The following is a 19191-nucleotide window of genomic DNA, read 5'->3' on the forward strand; positions in this document are numbered from 1 at the left end:
TGAGGTGCCAGCTCAGGGTATAAGAGGGGGGCATCTGATAGTCTTTGGGTCATCTCCCCTGGGTATCGAGACCTGCCTTGGAAGAAGCACGCCTCCAAGATATTGTTAGGCCACTGCTCTTTAGCCAGGGGAGGCTGGGCACTTCAGAGCTTGCTGATAATCTAGCACTTACGGGCTATTACTGTTGTTTTATTCTTGAGCTACAGGTTTGTCTCTGCAGCTCCCTGTGAGGGAAGGGATCCTCATTATAAATGCTAAAGAAATCCATTCCCTGTTCTATCACTAGGTTTAGGAGGCCAACAATTAAAACCCTAAATAGATGTGGTACCTCCCCACTTAAGGTACCAGTTCAGGATTTGCCCGAGTTGTTTGGTTTTCAAGTACACCAGAAAGCAAGCCCCACAAGCAGCTGTACATGACCGGTTTTGGACTGTGGTCAAAGGTAAGCCTGGTCAGAGGAAATTTTCATGGTAATTCTAGTACCTGCTTTAAAACTGCCTCCTGTGAATTTGTCAAGGTGAGATTTTAAATTTAAGCTCAACTTTGGTCAAAAAGAGATTTGCTGCCAAAAAAATTCTCTACAGAAATACAATGCCATGTTAGGGAGTGGGTTTCCCTAATTCTGTACCTTAGCCAGGTTCTTGCTGTGTCTAAAACTCATTGTCTGTATTCCAGATGTCCCCTACTAAGGCATTGGCAGCCCCTTTAATTGTCCAGGTCGCTAGGGCCAGCTGCTCTTTCAGCATGTTCATATTCACGCTGCTCTTGCTGGTTTTCAGCAGCTGCAGGTGCTCCAGCAGACTCTGCAGGGTGTGGGAGCCTTTGCCGAAGAAGATGTGGCGAAGGGGAACATCTTTTGGTGACAGATAGGGGGAGAGGAAGTCATATTCCACCTGGAGTAGAGGTGCAAGTTTAAGGTTATTCTCTCACATCCCAAGTTTATTTCTTCCCTAATCTGCCCCATCACTAACCCCCAGGCTCTCACTCCCATCCAGCCCTTTCTTGCAGGAGTTCTGCAAGGGCCAGAAAGTCTCTTGATAGCAGGCATGGAAGTCAGTGACATTAGCGTTAAGCAAGCAGGAGACACTTGGATCTGCACAGTGCCCATGGCTCTTAAGTAAAAGGCCCATCCCAACCAGTACACCTCCTTTGTGAAAAAGGAAAGCTGGCTGTAAGGACCCACCTTCATGATCCTGTCATTCAGGGCTCTGCGGATGACCCCGTTTTCCCTATCGCTGTTTACGATGTCTCTTCTCAGTCCATCTACAGCTCGCTGAAAGTCTCCACGGGCAAAAAACAGCCAGTCCAAGGTCAGCCCAAGCTCCTGCAAGGGAAGAGTTGTTAACAAACCCGATTTTCTTCTTTCACTGCTCTCTTACAGAGGAAGCTTTTTTTTTTTTTTTTTTTCCTCCTGTTCTCTCCACATTAAGTTTAAACTTAGCAGCAGAGCAAGTTCCTGGCAGTCTTTTCTGAGATCACTGAACTCAGTGACGTCTCTCCCCACCCAGTTTCTTTTACCCTTTCAGCAGAGATGCAAATGAGATGCAAAGATGCACTGCACTGAGTGATAACCAGATTAGAAACTACTGCATCCACATTAATTTCCCCAGGAACTCACCAAAGCAAGATTAGCTAAGTCTGTCTGCCACAGCTACTCTGTTTGTACTGCTCCATAAGCAGCATCAATTCAGGTCACATCTTGCTACATCCTCATCTCAAGAGGAGGAAGATGTCTATTCTACTGCATTCAGTAGCCATAGAGCCTTGTCAACACAAGGCACCATAACAGTCTACAGAGACTCAATGCACTCAAAGCCTTACCTTCACTTCCTGATCATAGTCCAAAAACTTCTCCTGGAATGCTAGCAGCTCCTCGCTGTATCTCCCAAAGTCCAGGAAGAGCTCATGATCATGGGTCAGCCTGAGAGCAATGTGTCCAGCCACTTCTGCAGCAGCACGGATAAGACCATACAAGTTGGCAATCTTCTTCAGGTTCTCCACAGTGTCCTGAGTGGTGCCCAGGAAGGGGTATTCCTCGTCTTTCTGCAGGGCAGAAGACACTGGAGTTGGGCAGGAATGCTTCTCAACCTAGGAATTTTTTCCTCCTGCTATAGTTTGCCTCCTATTTCACCACTCCCCCATCCTCTTAAGCCTCTAAGTAGTGAGATCTGAGTGGCAAAACTTCGAAGCACAAGGCAGGGGAAGGGAGCTCCTGCATCTAGTCTCTCACACTTTTCAGTAATCATCAGGATGCTCTGCTAGTCTGTTAGACCTGAAAACATAGACCTCAGTCCTACTGGGGTTCTTCTGCAGAGCTGTGGGTGGACAAACCACAGCACCTAGTTCAGTGTGTGCTAGCAGAACCCCTCCCTCCCACCTAAACTTCTGAGTGGGTTGATTTAAGATTTTTGGTTTGTTTTGAGGAAGTCTGACACTAACAAAGTCCAAGCATTCATAAGCCAAGGAAGGTGTTACCAGAAAGTCTAGCTCTGCTCAGCTCCCAGCCACACACCTGGACTCTATGGTAAGAGAGCAAACTGCCTAGCTGATGCCAGTTTTGCTAGCTCCAAGCTGCAGTAGCTGATATAGACAGCGAGTTAGTACTTGCCTCTGGCTAGCTATACAGCTTCCCCAGTGCACTTTCCTAAACAGCAGGCTCTAGTACATCCTTTCATCAAAGCAGTAGGAGAAGAAAGCTGAGATCTTTTTAGTGATTTTAGCTTCTGAAGCGTTGACATTTGAGCCTCTAGAAGAGAGCAGGCCCCCCCTCCTAACAAGACACAGATGCTCAAAACTCTGGAACAGAGACTGTACGCCAGCCATGCCCGAGAAGTCCGCACAGAGTACTGCCACAGCCACCAGGCCCAGAGGTTGTCTCCCCTCTACCAGAAGCATTCCTGCATGGAAGTTGAGTTTGGGACCAGCACCCTGTGCTCTGCCATCCTGGAGGGCAAATACTATTACAGCATTTTCCATAGAGTGAATACACCAGGCAGGCACACGATACTTACATTGTAGAATCCAAAGGACACCACTGGGATTCCCGAGTATGCCAGGAAAGGGAATGCCGCATCACCCAGGCCAAGGGGAACACTACAAGAGACAGGTATTGAGCAGTTACCAACTGGTTTAGACATCCCAGGAAGAGCACTACAAGCCCTAGAGTTGAAGCTCTGAGCCATCTGGGCTACCCTGTCTAGACAGGGCAGGTTTTGGCAAAAAATCCCAGACAAGTGCCAAGGGCTGCTTGTCCATTTCCAGCCACTGGTCTTTGTGCAAGGCTGTTCTCGCCCTACAAAAAGGTGTCTGAATTGCCTACAGGCACCTTGGGGCAGCACTAAGCAGAGCTACTGCTGTGCTGTCCATGCCTGCCTGCCCCCATCACAGTAGGTAAAGCCTGCCCCAGACAGCAGTGCTGCATTCCAGCACAAAGAGCAGAAGCTGTTTAATTTGTTCCTTTATGGATACTTGCTTTCCCAAACAGCAGGATCAAGAGACTTACACTGCTTTTACCCAGTCAGAGCCAACTCTGCTCAACAGGCTTCCTGCATCTGCTGACTGGGCTGTTGCTGGATCCATCACCTGGAAAGAGACTGACAGTCACTGCTCTTGTTCTGGCCTCTGCTTGGGCTCCCAGGCTGCCTGCAAGCTGGCGGGTCTGTCCCAGAGCTCATATTACTATGCAGATGCCAGAGTCAGGTGTGCTCTCCTGACCTTTCTGCACACAGGCATAGCTCATGCAGGACAGACATTCACCTCCCACTGAACTGTGGCATTTGCTAGTTTTAGATTCCAGATGCATAAACTATAATACCTACAGCCCAGCTGTCTTCAGACAGGGCCTTCAGGAGTGTGTCAGCCCTTTCTCCTAAATGGGCTTCTCTTCAGAAGGTGCCAGCTCTGCTGAAGTGAGTGGCCCAGTACAGCTCTAGCAGCTTTCAGTTTCTCCCGAAACCATAGTTGTCTTGGTCAGCCTACGACCCTTCTACTCACCCCCTTCATAGTTCTCTCCAGTAGTGTGTACAGCATTGGGCTGGCAGAAATCTTGATGTTTTTCCAGCCTGCAAGACAGGAAAGATGTCTGACACGCTGGCACAGCTAACCATTACTTTTAGAGCAGCCCAGTCCTCTGACTGAGCAGCAGTAACACCTCCCGGGTCAACTGATCTACAGGGTGTTCCCAAAGGATCATTGGCAGACACAGGGCAGAATCCGCTTGGACCTAGCAGAGTTATCTCCTTCTGGCTCAAGTTGCAGCAACCTTCCAGCTTCAATGACAACAGATCCATGATAAAGGGAGTCATGCCAACCTTCAGTCAAACACTCAATACCAGTCCTGGCACAGTCTCCATTTCTGGAGGTTAAGGGATGTCTGCCAAGTCATTCTGGTACAACCTGGCTTCAAGAAACTGAACAGAGTGGCAAGTTACCTAGGACTGCAGTATCCAGGTTAATGTAAGTGAAGGCTTTGGCATGCAGTGTGGCAGAATATCCCTAAAACAAAACAGAAGTGCAAGATGAATGGCAACAGTGCAACACCAGGGCGTTTAATCCATGGGAGCAGGGAATCAGAAATTAACAGTCATTGCAGAAGTCTATCAAAGAAAAGTACCTCCAGCCATTCAGTAGCACCCACAGTTCCATATTCTCCTGCACTCCAGCTAGCAAAGATGATGCTTCGCCTCGGTTTATAGCCATCTGCAAATAGAGTGAGAGAGAGAAAAGAGATATTGAGATCTATGCCCTTCCCCCATGGAGATGTAGATTACTGAGGGCCTGGGCTGAAGAATCACCTACTGCTCAACAGGCAGAGCTGAAGCATTCTGTGCAGACACTCCTGCACGTTAGTCACACCGAGGACATTGTGCCCTGCTCCCCCTTATCTCTCCAGAGCCGTGTGGAGAAGCCATGCCATCCACAATCCCTCCCCACCACCCTCTTCTTTAGCTGCCAGAGCCCAGAATCAGCCCTGGAGACAAGAGTGGAGACTTGCACTAAGTGCCACCAGGCAGCCCCCAATCCTCCAGCTGGTCAGCTACTTCAGTGTTTTCTACCTTCACGGTTGGCTGCCCAATAGACATCTCAAGTCTGAGGTTTTCAACGTGTGTTATCTAAGGACATTCTTGCATTCAAGCTAAACTGGATATAAGCAGGTAAGTCCCTTGGAAACAAGTGCTCACTGCAGAACAAGTTGTCCATGCCGGGCAAGTCAGGGAGCATGGCATCTCAGAGAGCTTTGTCAGATTTCTTGCACCTTCTCAAGGGATTATTTTGCAACTGAGCTCTCCAATGCTAACACACAGAGATGATCTTGTAGGATTTAACATCCTCCCCCCTCTCCTCCACTTTTGTGCTCAAATATTTACCATTTTTCACCATGTCGGAGATCACTTGGGCAAGTTCCAACAATATGGCAGTTCCAACGCCAGCCTTGGCCGCTCCTGGGCCCCAGGAGTCTCTCTGGGCTCCAATCACAACGTACCGATCTATAAAGGAGACATCAAGAGCTCTGAGCTGCAAGCTTCTTGCTGCAAACACTTTGCATTAGAAAAGCAGCTTCGAACTTCCATGCTAGGAACACAGTATAGAGTCTGACCCCTGTATCTGGCTCACTGTCTTTATTTAGAATTTCCCTGGCAGCTCAGTTGAGCTTTTCCCTTGACTTTCAGAGAAAGATCTTGGTTTTGCTGAGGATCTGGCTGCCTTTGTCTGGGAGCAGCTGCCATGCTCTGAAGATGACAGAACAGGAAGAGGCCCCTGAAATCTGAGCCACAAGCCAGTTGCTCCTACCTGGTTCTTCAAACCCCGTGATAGCACCAAAGATGTTCAGAATCTTCCTGTCCACCATGACATTGCTCACATTCAGTTGCACCGTCTTCTTGCTTGCACTGCTGAGCATCATCTTGCAGCCAATGATCCCACCTCTCCACTCCAGAAAACATGGGTCTCCATCCATTTTGCTGAGGGGAAAGAGATCCTTTGAACTCATTGTCCATCTCTGGCCTCATTTACCTTTGCTGTGAGAAAAGCAAGCCTTAAACTGCAGGGCAGCCTTGTTCTGAGCCTGCTCAGAAGTTAGCTTGCAACCCTGTACTGCTAATTATGTGTGATGAAGAAGAATGCAGAGAGAGGCCAAGGGGAATGCAATACTAAATTAAGATCTGTTTTTAAGCAATAAGATGCGTCAGACAAGTGACATTTCTCCAGCCAGTCCTAAGTGCTCCCTGCGATACATGGCAGAGGCCAGCAGAGAGCTCCCTGGGCTCACAGCACCTCAACATCCTCCTCACCACCAGCAATAGGGCCAACAGCCTAGCCTGCAAGCCAGCAGGGACCAGTACCTGAACAGCCGGCTCGCTGCTTGGCTGGAGATGGTCTGAACAGCAATGCGGGGTAGTCCCGAAGATTCGACTGGTGGAAACTGGGTGTGGTTGAAAGAGGGGAAGCCTGGAGTGAAAGGGTCTCCAGTGCCAAGGTGGGCCTGTGAAAGGCAAAAAGAGTCCTCAGGTCTCGCACAGAAGGCAAGAGTTGTCATCTACACAAGGGCATGAAACACTGCTAAGCTGGAGGACTGTGGGAGGACTGCTGCATTTTGCAGTCCACAATGAAGAAGGCTCAGAGCAGCAGACAGGAGAGCTAGTCACATACTCACATGCCCAAAGGGGACAAGTTCATCCGTGTCCTTGTAATCATATGGATCCAGATACATCAGGACACCAACTGCTCCTGCCTCTTTGGCATTTGCAACCTGAAGCAAAGAGCAACATCAGCTGCACGTTTGCACAGCAAGCCAGGGGATTTAAGGCAAACACACTGAGGAATGGTGTGAGGGGTTGTGCTTCTCAGTGCTTGACTCTGCAGGAGACTAACAGTCACCTGCCACCAATATAAAGAGGTTGAATGCAAGCAGCCCAGTCTCACTCTGGACACAGTGTGCCTAACAGCCTCTTGAATTAGGATGCTCTCCATGGTTAGTGCCTGACCCCACAATTTGTTCAACTCAAACTTGTTTCTCAGAGGGGCTCAGAAAGATGTTATTTCTTATTATGCTCAGGCTGATTTCTCAAGGGTAGATTAGCATCAAGCCAAGATAAGTAGCCACTGGCGGCTCATCTTCACAAAGAAAATGGGGTGGGGGGGAGGAGGGGAGAGTGGCCTCATTAAGTCAAGCCCCCATTTAATACACCTACAACCCAGCTGCCTCTTATACGCCACAGGCGCAAACACTCTTGCAAGGCCAGACACCAGTTTACAAGGTGGAAAGGGGAGCACAGAACCAGCAAGCACCACTTGTGGAAGCACCTTTCAGCTCTGCCTGCGTCTAAGATGCACAAAGCCAGACAGAGCTGTACTGGCACGCTACAGGAAAGAACCCTACGTCCCAGTCTCCCCACAAGCACCCATGCGAGGGGCGGTTCTCTGGCAGACCTAGAACAGGCTTGCGTGCAGAAGGACTCGGCTCCTGTAGGCTGCTTGGTTATTTGGTTTTGTTTCCTGTTAAGGGAGCATTACAGCAACACACAAGCCAGCTGGCTGGGCAGCCACTGCTGGCACCTATGAAGGCACCTATGCTTGGACCTACCGAACACTCAACAAGAGACCAAGTGAGACACTGCAACCAAGCTTTGAAAGTATCTGGCTGCAGTAGCAAGAGGTGCTCTAGCGATGAGAAGATTCTGCTTTTGGCAGCTCCATTTCTGCTTATACCACCACCAGCCAGCTCTACAACCTGTGGTCCTTGCCCTGTGGATCATAGGCTGCCTGCCTCTGCCTCCCAGCTCTATCATTCTGGATGCTCAGCTGTCCCAACCAGACTGCCAGAGGCCAAGAACAACACTCCCACAGAAAGTAATTAGCTCCATTGAGCCTTGGTGTCCAGACCTGCATGTGGCAGCCTATCACAAACAAGCAAGACCAGTCCTGTAGGACAAGCCTGCGGATAAGTTCTAGAGGCTTGAACTGAGGCACAGTCTTCCTCCTTTTGAAGACACACCTCTACCTCCTTGCTGCCAAGTTTGGCTGAGCTTCAGGGGCATAGACTGCTTACCTTCTCAGCAAGAGTAATTTTTCCAGCTCTGAGGATGACAATAGATCCATTCAGTGAAACACCTGAATTTTGCATCTTCTGAAAATCGGCTTTCTGTCCGTAGTTCACATAGACCGGTTTGCCCTGGAACAGGGATACTGCTTATAAATACAGCAGTCCTCAGCCAATAAGATACTTTAAGCAGTCTACAAAGTCATGGGGCCTGGAACACATCAGCCCAACATTAACAGCAGGGAGTTTGAGTTCAGCAATGCCGACTCTGGTCACATGCAACATGCCTGTTGGAGCAGCACTTCTGTCAAGGCTCCTGGCTGGATCCCAGCAAAAAAGTCTGAACAGACAGCTACTTCTGCATCTTGCTGAAGCAAGAAAACTGTGTGGACCCACTCCTTCCCCATCCATGCCCTGCCCCCTCCCCCCCAGTTCTGTATCTAGGGTGCGCTTTATACAGTGCATATATTGAAGGGATACATTTTAGACATTGCCACCTGGTAAGCATTCAAGCACATCCCCAGGATCTCCTGGGTCACTTACAGAGACTGAATCATTTTTGCTGTATGCCACGTATGCATCAGGACTCTCCAGTTCTTCTTCTTTATCATCTTCCAGAATAGACACTTTGTTGTTGATGCTGTTAAATGGCAGGAGACGGCGTTATGCTCTTTCATATACAGCCTGCATATTTAGCTAGGTCCTGTATTTCAGTCTATGCCCTTGCAATTCTGATCAAGTCAATGCAGAGTCTAAAACGGGTAGACTCTTACCAGTAGTTTCACACAATAACCTCTGGGGCTGTTCAGAGACATTAGTGAAGGCTAGTTCTTAAGACAAATAGTAGAAACAGTCTGTGCTTCTCAGTCTCTTATTAGTCCCCTCATAAAAGAAGCCAAGCAAATTTGTTTTTCCTCTCACACAAAGGGACAGGAAGACACACTAGTGTGAGCTGTCATCCAATGCCTGCTGATACTTCTGAGCTATGAGGGGCCGGAGCCAGATCTGCAACACCTTTATAGGTCACATGACAGAGCCACCCATGCTAGCAGCTTTAGACAGAAGGAGCCTGCCCTTCAGCTAGTTTTTTTACTCTGTTTGTTTTCTCTCCAACTCTTAAGCATGCTTCGAAGAAACAGCTGTGCCAGGAAGAATCCAGAGGCCTGCTACCAGACACCTGGGATTTAGAAAGCCTGTGAAAAGACAGCAGTAGCCATTGCTGAGCTATACTGTAGTTTCCTTTGGAGAGGGATAACTGGCTCACAATCTTTGCAACTGCTTGGACTACAAAGATCCATGCTGTAAAGTAAAGATCTGCAACTCTTCATTAACGTACCTGCCCTTGACCTGCAGTTTAATATAGTGCTCATCGTTCCACACTTTATCCAAGAGTAAGCTGTTGAACTGGTCATGAATGTAGGTGGCCATGCTCTCATCTTCACTCAGGCCAGCTTCAAAAGATTTCCTATTTGTTCTTCGCCTGTAGGCAACAGATTTATAGTTTAGGCTAACGTACCAGTATGCACTACAGTACCCCAGCCAGCAAACCCAAGTTGGACAGGCCATTTAAAGCCACGTTTAATGAGATGCCACCCCACAACATCTTTGAGACTCTTGTTCTCCAAAGGAGCTTAAGCTCTGTTCACCAGCTGTGCCTCTTCCTTAGCTGTAGCTAAGTTTTCTGGAACTGTTACCTCAAGTTGTCTTCAAGACGTCTGGCTGACAGCTTTTTTGAAAAAAGGGCTTTGACTTCAGGCCAGTAGAGGACAGATGGTCCTGGCATCTCTTCCTCAGTTTCATCAGCCTCCGCTAAGTAAGATGCAGTAGGAGTCATCTCACACCTGCCACTTCCATCTAGACACTTAGCAGTCATCTGCATTCGTCCACGGTAACTCAAGTAGCCAATCAGAAACCCTATGGACAGAACAGGTATTTCTTTGTGCTGCAAGAAAGTAGACTAAGCCAGGCCAACATTAGACAAGTACATTCAAAGCAACTCCTAGGGTACAGGTACACCTCTGTTCTCACACCATTTTTAAAAGCTGGCAAACCTAAGGACAGACAGGAATACACAGCCTGACATTTTGCCTGAGCTGAAACATTTTAAAGGACACTGTATATCTGATCTTGTGCTTGGCAGAGTCTCTCCAGCACCATTCAGGGAGGAGACTGTTTGCTTTAAGCTGGTAGCACTGTAAAAGCCTTTGAAGAACTGGCAAACACTAAATGCTTCAGCTTCCAGAGGCCTTACTAATGTGTTCACCCACATCTCTAGAGAAGCATTAGAGTTGATCAAGGGAAAATCAGTACCCTTGCCACACTGACCAGTTTGCCCTTTAGCAAACAGATCCACACGGTTCTGCAGTCAAACTTGCAATTATTCATGCTAATTCCATACCACAAGCCTGAACCAGAGATATTTAGTTAGTGACAAGAAGCTGCAGCCTGGATCCAAGCTCTTATAATTATCTTCTGAAACAATACAAATTCAAATGTTAAAGGCCTCAGATATGCTTGAGAGCGGTCCACTTCATGCAGTTTCCTCCCATCCGTCCTTACCAATCAAAAGGAGGAGTACAGCTGCAATGACAAGGAAGCAGAGGTTCTTGCCAGTCCTCCGTGGCTGCCCCATGCTGGTGTGCAGGTGCTCCTGCCTCCCAATCTCCCCTCCTTCCTCATCATCAGCAGACAGTTTCATCTCCACATGGCTGTTGTCGCCATCCGTTTGCCGAGCAATGCTGAAGCGCATGTACGACTTTGGCTCACCACCAAACTGCGTTGAAAGAGAGTCATGTGAGGGAAGAGTTTGCTGCATCACTCAACAGCTCTTCCAGCTAACTGCACCCATGCTCCAAACTGAACGCAGATTGTTCGTCTGAACCTGCTCCAGTGCAGCACAAGAGTCAGCTGTCAATCAGGTAGGCAGGCAGCTTTGAACAGACTCAGACTCACTGACCCACTCTGGGTGTCCGGTGGGTATTTAGTGTCTATTTGCCCTGCACAACTTCAGAACCACACTGGTCGCAGTCCGGCTTGGACTCTGTAATAGATATGACACAGCCAACAGCACTGGAATTTCCCACATGACTCTGTGGCAAAGGCTGACTGAAGCAGAAACTCCTGGACCTAATCAGGAGGAGTGCACTGATCTGACCTGAATATGTGCAACTTGCACCTAAAGGAACTTTGATCATGATGGAGAAAAGGGAAGACAATCACTCCATGCTTGTGACTTTGAACTACATTTACTTTGATCTAGATAACCTCATCCAGTATCTGCATCACCTTACATTAAACTGCCCCAGGCTACTCTTAATTGTAATATTTGTCAATAGTATAAAATGGCAAGGCTGAATGGAAATGACCCAAAGGAATCCTGTTACTTTCCTTGTCCTCAGCTTTCCTGTTAGCTGAGGACATTTCTCACATTTCTACCAGAGGTTGGAATAGTTCGACAGATTTTTATCAGAGCCCAAACAGAGGAGCTTCAAGTCTAAAGCCTATTTTTCTAAACAGCTGTGATGCATGGTCTAACAGCACGCAGAACAGCAGCCTGCATGCAGTGCAGACACTCAGATTGACAGACACTGTTAACTCAATTCCAGGCTTACCAGGAACTAACCAGGACCGCAGAACTAGCATTAGAGCTGCTGAGCTTGCTCCCAGCCATGCTTGGGCACATGCTGGGGACTGGCTAGAGGCCAGAGGAATGTTTCTGGGAGCAACAAGCCCCACAGCCTCTCCCCACTGTACTGGGGAAGAAGCTGGTGATGAGCACCCAAGCCCTGTTACAATCTCTGCAGCTCATCCACAGTTCACATGCTGTCAGAACTAAACCCATGCCATTTTGGACCTGCAGTTCCATTCCTGCCCACATTACCTGCAACTGAGTGGCTACACTGCACTTTAACCTAGCAAAAAAGTCTCCCTGCTCAACTGCAGGGAACTTCGGCTTCCCGGACGCTTTGCAGGGGATGTAACTCAATCCCTCATATCCTCCATACCTGCTCAGGGACCAGACCAACATATTTGCAGTCCTAGCCCAGGGCTGTTTCACAGCCCAAGCTCTTTAGGATCAGCAGGCTTGACCTAGCAACCTCAGAGCTACCACCTCCTGGAATACTTGTTTCCAAGCACACATCACATTCAAAGGCTGGACTCGTGGTTGGCATGTGTTTCCCTCTCCCTCCCCTGCCCCCCAAGTAACATAACAGAACATGTTGATTGTCTCGATAGGCATCAAATCAGCTTCCTCAGCAGTACTTCCTCCTGGAACATTGTTCAAGGCTCACTCCCCTCCCTATCACTTTTTCAGCTTCCTGAAAGACTCAAGACATCGTAGCAGTAAACGATAACCCCACCAGCACCGAAGTTTTAAGCCGCCTCCATATCATAACTAGGCAGCTACAGTGAAGTCTGTAGCTCAGACTCAACCCAGAAAGTAACATCTAACAGTGCTTTGGATTTGTCATCTCTTGTGAGACTGACATTGACTCCATTGGATCTTGCTTCTGCTACTGTAGTATTGTCAACCCACCAACTTGAGACAAATGAGGGGACAGGGGGTCTTACCAAGTTAGAAATTGCTGCTCTGGCATGGTCCATCGCTTTCCGGAGGAGCACCCACCAACCTGACCAAAGCCCTAGAAGTTTAGAACGCAACACATCAAGTCAGGCTGCTCCCCTCCCACCACGGAAGAGGTCCAAGATCAGTCATCGTTACGAGTGGGATGCTTGCCCAGAAACGTTATGCGCATGTTCCTATATAAGTCACAATAGTTGTGGTCAGTCTACATCAAGCTCATCAGTTACCCTTGAAACACAACCTATAAGTTCACATACTCCCATTGCAGATATAAGTTCAGATGGACAAGCTGAATTTTTTTGTTGAGCACTGGGGAGGGGGAAAGGAGGGGAAAAATGAGGAACACAATCTCAAATGGCTAAATTCAGCCAAGGGTCTTATTAATGTTAAGGCCACCACCTTCTAGGGAGGGCAGGCAAGAGGCAGCTGCTCAGTGGTGACAAAGGGCTCTACTTAGCAAAGGTTCCTGGAGTCCATTTCAATGACAGTATCAAGACAAGAGCTTGACTGGTAGCCAGAAGCAGCACAATGCTGCAAACTGAAGCAGCGCAAATTCTCACTCTACAGAAACTCTTTCAATTATAAGGTCCCTTCTAGGTGGCTATGTTCTTTCTCTCTTTATGAAGAGAATTTCAGTATTTGGACAGTTTCCCTGAATAGCCAAGAACAACTGTCAAGGCGCAAAAAGCACTTCAGTGACTTTTACAGTTTGGATTTTTCCTAGACTGTAGGTTTATCTAAAAGACAGACTAGAACTTGAGTTACTTTAGCTTAAGCATTTTTTCCTGGAAAGATACATGATGAAGCTTTGCAAATTAGTGCCTAGACATCTTGGGCTGGGACAGGTGGCTAAGCTGAGACCATACACCTTGAGCAGCCCTAGAGCAGTGCTGCTAGGAAACTGTGATCTGTGAGTTTAAGACTGGCAGAGCATTTGAACTGGTCTTCAAATGCACATGGATTACTTTTACACCTGGGAGCTCTGCAGTATAATCCGATTATTGGGAGCAGAGAAGATCAAAGGTTAACGGTGGCCATCCATTGCTTCACCTTTTGCTTAGAGCAATGGTACATGCAGATAAATCCCCTGGCGGTTTTTAGAAACCTGCCTCGATTGAGGGGCCCAGGCACTCCCATGGAAGCCAAAGTCCAACAACAGGGCTGTACACAGCCCCTGCAATGGAAGCAGAGCACAAGCTACCCCAGGGGAAGACTTCAGGGGAGCTTTAGCGGGGATGCCTTCCACTCAGCCCATCAGGTGGGGATGCACCAGCAGCGTGAGGGCACAGGACGCATCTGAATCAGCCACCTTGCAGAAGCCATAACGAGACCCTCTGCAGCCCACAGCCATCTCCACCGGGCCGCCAGCCCGCAGGGAGGGCCCCGCGCCTCGGGGGTCTCACGGGTGAAGGGGCGAGCCGGGTGCCGGCGGCCCCGCAGGCAGCCACCACCGCCCCCTCCCCAAAGGGCTGAAGCAGAGGAGCGACCTCCCGCACGGGGCTGCGGGACCCCGGCCCCCGCTATCGCGGCAGGGCAGGGCAGGGCCCGGCTGCGGCGCCCCAGATAAGGGGGCCCGGCGGCACCCCGCCCGCCGAGGGCGCGTCGCCCCCACCCCGGCACGGCGGCCCGCCCGGGCCTGCGGCCGCGGCCTCCCCCGGCACGGCGGCCCGGGGCTGCTCCCGCAGCGCGGCACGGCGCGGCGCGGCGCGGCCCAGCCCGCCCTCAAGGTCAGGCGGCCATGGCAGCCGCCGTTGCGGCCACGTGCGCGCCCGCCGCGCCGCCAGCTGGGACCCGCCGGTGCTGCCGCGCCGCCCCCCCGCCCCGGCGCGGCCCGCACCGCGCCCCGGGCTCGCCCTGCTCGCACCGCGCGGCGGCAGGAGCCCGGCGGCAGCCGGCAGGAGCCCGGCGGCAGGAGCCCGGCGGTGGCCGCCGCGCCGCCCCTCCACCTTCCCCCAACGGTCCGCGCCGGCGCGCGCCGCCCGCCCGTTTACCCGCGCGCGCTGCCGCTGCCGCCTCCCCTCCCGCCCTTCACCTCACCTCGCCGCGCCGCGGCCCGACTGCGGCACCGGCCGCCGAGGCGCCGCTCTTCCCCCCCACGGCGCGCCCCGCCCCCTCCCGGCGCCCGCAGCCAATCGGCGCCCGCCGTGCAGCCGCACGCGCGCCAAGGCCGCCCTACCCCCACCCCCTCCACCTCCCGCCCCGCGCGCGCGGGCGCCTTGCCCCGCCCCTCCCCGCCGCCTCAGCACTGTGAGGGGGCGGAGGGGGCCGCGAGGGAGCTCCGTGAGGGGGCTGCATGAGGCGGTTGAGGGGACTGAGGGGGCTCCATGAGGCGGTTGGGGGGACTCCGCGAGGGGGATAAAGGGACTCGGAGGGGCTCAGTCCTTCCTCCTCGCATGGCAGCGAGGGGGATCAGCGAAGCGGGGCCGTGAGGGCAATGAGGGGCGAGTGTGGCGTGTGCCCCCGCTCGGTGCCCAGCGCTTTGCCCCAGCCTGCCCTGGCGGGGCCGGTGCACACGAGGCCTCTGCCCTCGGGAGATGCTGAGTGGCAAAGCTCGCTCCTCATGAAAGGCGGGAGCCCGCTGTGCCAAACGGGGCGCTCGAGCGGCAGCGGGGCCAGGCTCCAGCATGCTCGGGCTCCCTCCGGCTTGCCGCGGGCCTGGGGAACAGACTTCAAGCTGCAGCAGGCAGGGGCGGAAGCAGTTCTTGTTGCATTTCTGTTGCTGGCGGGAGGTGAGGTTCTCTGCAAGCTCCTCAGCAGCAGAGGCTGTGAAACTGAACCGCAGCATGGCTGCTTGCAGCAGGGGCAGAGTGAGGAAGGTTAAACCCTCTCTGTGTTATCATTGCTCTCCCACACACCACTCAGTTAATCGCATTTTCACTCAACGGAGTTTCATCACAGGCGCTTTAGGGGAACTCTCAGGCAGCAAGGCTGCCCTGATCCTTTGGCTGATCTGTTGAGCAATAATTTATGCAAAAAAAAAAGGAAGAAATTACAAGATTTTTGAATGAGGGGCAGTTAAATACCCATAGGGACCAAAATAAGGACGAGAGGGAGGAGGGGAGTGTGCAGCTCGGTGATTAGAGCCTCCTTTTGCTTAGGCCCACGTTGCACAGCGCACTGGCTATAGGGCAGAAGTGGTGCCCGGCTCTCTGTGGCACTGGCCCTCGCCCTGCTCCGGGCACATTCCTTTACCTTGGTGGTTACACCTGGGAGGTGGGACTAACGTCTTCTCTGCAGCCCATATCAGGGACCACACTGAGACACTCATAATTCTCTTTTGGGGGCTAGATGACAATTTTTATTTATATCAGCGCTTAAACGGCAGGAGGGTGGTCTGGATCTTGTCCATGGTGCTTACAAGAGTGGAACTGAAGGGATTAGGTCGCTGAGAGCGTAATAATGGGCTATATCTGGGGACTCAGATGCTGCGAGCACCTGAAGTTGCCTCATTAGGGCAGCTTTAATGCCCTTAACACCGCAGAAGCAGAGAGGAGCCTCCTTCCAGCAGCTCTGTGTGTTTGCAAAGTTGTGTCCATTTGCTGCTTCCTGACAGAAGCGTGTTCTACATGAAATAGTCCCAGCTGTGGGGAAGGAGTATAAGAAAGCTGCAGTGGGTAATTCATTTTAAACTGCCTCTGGATGCCCTGAGGATAGCTGACTAGCCACTTGTTGAGTGGCATGTATTTTACTGGGTTGATGCGAGTTCAAGCTTCCTACGTGGGAAAGGCTCAAAGCATGGCAGCCTGCATATGAAAGCAAGTTTAACACCTCCTCCAAGGCTTTTACTCAAGTACACTGGGTCAAAAGAAGAAGCAGGTCACAGATTCATTTTGTCTCCCAAAATGATCATTCCCACTTTCTCAGCATTTTGAAGGAAGAGGGTGGGAAAAACATTTTCCTCCCTGGGTGGTATGAACCAGACACAAGACTCATTCTGTCTCCAGAAGCATTAGACAGGGATCTTCAGTTTCTTCCAGGTCATGTATGTTCAGGGCTACCTTTGTATATCTGAATAAGCAAAGGCAGTCAGGGTGACTTTCTTTCATATACTGCTACCTGAAATTTTCATTTTATTTGCACAGCAAGAAGTGTGGAAGGCCTTTATAAGAGCTTACCACTGCAGTGCTAGGTGGGGTACATAAATAAAAGAAGCGCAGAGAGCCTATGTCATGCCAGCGAGTGTTCAGGCCACAGGCTGCTTGTGGCCCACAGAGCAGTTTCTTTGGCTACCTGCATTGCGCTGGCAAAAGCATCTATTCACTTGGTCATCACAGGATTGCTCCAGATGGTCTGCACAGGCCTGAGATAACAGTGGTTCTCACTTCAGTCCTTTCTCCTCAGGTCAGGCAAAGTAACTGCAAACCATAGTGGGAAGTCCCCTGCATGCGAGGAGGTTGGGAGGGGAAGAGGTAGTGTGGGACGGGATGTAGGGAGAGTGGTGGTGGGAAGAGAATAAGGTTGGGCCAGAGAGGTCAACCTTATCAGGGTGTCTCCCCACAGTGTTGTACTCCATCAGCAGATCAGCAATGCCTTAGTCTGAGAGCAAGAGGCTGTGGGATCCAGTCCTGACCCATCAACCCTTGCTGGGTAACTCTGACCTGCTTACTCCACCTGTGCAGACAAGGGAAAGCAGCAGCTGGTCAGCGGTACCCTCTGTAAAGCTCTGCAGCACCCGCTGCAGGGTCACCTGCTGTGGGTGAGGAGAGCTGGGTGGCAGGAGCACAGTGTAACTGAGGTGGGATGGGAAGGCCGAAGGTTGGGAGCTGGGGAAGTGTAGTGTGACAGGGCGTGCCAGGGCTTGGACCTGGGCCGGGGGTGAAAGATGAGGGGCCAGGAGTGGGAAGGCGGAGGCACGGCGGTGAGTGTGGTGCATACAGCCCTCCTCTGCTAAGCTGAATCCTTGAGGGTCTGACCACTCGATAAACCTTCTGACAGCAGGCACTGTCTTGGATGAAGGGGTAGAGCTCGGTCTCTAAAAGAGAGCAGGTGCACTTGTATGCTGCCCGGTTTTGTTTTTAAGGAACCTGGAGAAGAATTAGAATGTATTGGTCATTTGGCAAAATAAAGATTTGGTAAACATTTTTCTTTCTGTATGATTCATAAGATGAAGCAACATGTGAGGAGAAAGAGAACTTAGTGGTTTTAGGGTGAAAATGGTAAATAGAATAGTGCGGGGAATTTAAGAAACCCATAAATCACCCATACTGTTGGCAAGTCTATTTCTAGTTGTCACTAAAATGCCAGGTTAAGGCCCAGTGGGTGGTGAAAGCAATAACTTCAGGAGCAATGAGGAACTTCAGCAAGCAAAATAACTGGAAACACAAACAGATCATTCAGGCAAAATGTATCACGGGGAGAGCCTGAATTGCTGACTGCGAGTGGCATGAGGATGTCACACTGCCCTGCCAGCATCACCAGGGTGCCGGTGGGTGCCCCCGTACGTGATGGGGGCACGTCCCCACTCCCCCTGACCGCGCTTGGCCCTATGGGGTCCTACAGTGCTGTAACCGCTGAGCTAGGGCAGGCTGCAGGAGAGCGGGAGCAGCCCTGGGGTGGGGGGAAGTCCAAGGTCAGAGAGATCAGGGTGTTCAGCTCTTTTCCCTTGCTGAGAACTAGCTGGGCCCGCTGGCTGGGAAGGAGGAGAGATTAGCAAGCGAGCCCCAGAGCGGCAAGCGGGGAGCTCTGCGCCACGGTGCAGCCAGGCCCCAGCTGCGGCCCCTCTCCCCAGTGGCTCTGCCGAGGTGCTCTTTCTGTGCTGGCTCCTGAGGACTACCAGGGCTGTGATATTTACCCTGCTTCCTTTCTGCTGAAGGTTAATCTCATAAAGACCCTGCACTTTCCTGGGCATCTGCCTGGACCCTGCAGAACATCTCACCCTCATTGGACACGTGCTGACATTTTCTGTCTTCAGAATTGCCCACAGTCATGAACAGGCCCTGTCTGCAATTGCAGTCTGCTCTCCCTGTTGGTGCTCCAGTGTGAGCTGAGGTTACTGCTTCCAGCCTCAGTCATTGAATTCAGGGAGCCACTCAAAGGAGTGTCAGTATTGGGTAATGCTTCAAGATTTTGGTGTGTGCATGTTCTGTGATGCTTTGTTCATTTTTCCCTTGCTCATTAAAGAAATAAGTTGGTAGGCCTGGATTATTGCCTCAAATCCTCTCCAGAGAAAGCAGGACGTGAGCAGGAAGTTTGTAGTTTGACATAACACATGATTGCAAAGAGGATTATGTTTTGTGGAAAGAAATACATTCCTGCGTTGATAAAGGAGGGATTAACTAGATCTGAAACTTGATGCGGCTGTCTGGAGACAAGCCTCCCCTAAAATGGAGCCCAGGAGCGCTCTGACAAGACGTACACATGGACTGGCGTTCAGTTTGCTGGAGAAGGTCAGACCCAGGCTCTAGTTTTGTGGATCTTGCCTCTTCAGTTCTGTATGACAGAGCTCACGGCTGTAATTCTTTGGTGTGTTAATGCTGGTCATGAGTAGAAATCGTTTTCACACTCTGTGTGGCTGCCCTGTGGGACTCACTGCTGCAGGATGCCTCGGTAGAAGCCAAAAGTGTAAATA

At 50.9% G+C, this 19191-nt stretch overlaps 1 protein-coding gene across 1 annotated transcript in view; it reads right to left on the reverse strand.

Moving 5' to 3' along the window:
- TFRC (transferrin receptor) overlaps positions 1-14142 on the reverse strand; it is a 16395-nt gene extending 2253 nt beyond the window's left edge. The window contains exons 1-18 of the mRNA XM_013959444.2: positions 12611-14142; positions 10598-10811; positions 9733-9952; positions 9375-9518; positions 8582-8678; positions 8048-8170; positions 6653-6748; positions 6342-6481; positions 5791-5960; positions 5367-5486; positions 4613-4698; positions 4431-4494; positions 3994-4061; positions 3503-3582; positions 3012-3093; positions 1822-2043; positions 1184-1324; positions 1-893 (exon numbers count right to left, since the gene is read on the reverse strand). The exon at positions 1-893 is cut by the window's left edge and continues 2253 nt beyond it. Coding sequence (XP_013814898.1) covers positions 651-893; positions 1184-1324; positions 1822-2043; positions 3012-3093; positions 3503-3582; positions 3994-4061; positions 4431-4494; positions 4613-4698; positions 5367-5486; positions 5791-5960; positions 6342-6481; positions 6653-6748; positions 8048-8170; positions 8582-8678; positions 9375-9518; positions 9733-9952; positions 10598-10811; positions 12611-12643 — 2343 coding nt within the window. The 5' untranslated portion in view covers positions 12644-14142 and the 3' untranslated portion in view covers positions 1-650. The remainder of the gene's footprint in view (positions 894-1183; positions 1325-1821; positions 2044-3011; positions 3094-3502; positions 3583-3993; positions 4062-4430; positions 4495-4612; positions 4699-5366; positions 5487-5790; positions 5961-6341; positions 6482-6652; positions 6749-8047; positions 8171-8581; positions 8679-9374; positions 9519-9732; positions 9953-10597; positions 10812-12610) is intronic.
- Between the last annotated feature and the right edge of the window lie 5049 nt (positions 14143-19191).

Source organism: Apteryx mantelli, chromosome 9 (assembly GCF_036417845.1).
Source record: "Apteryx mantelli isolate bAptMan1 chromosome 9, bAptMan1.hap1, whole genome shotgun sequence".
Lineage (NCBI taxonomy): Eukaryota > Metazoa > Chordata > Aves > Apterygiformes > Apterygidae > Apteryx > Apteryx mantelli.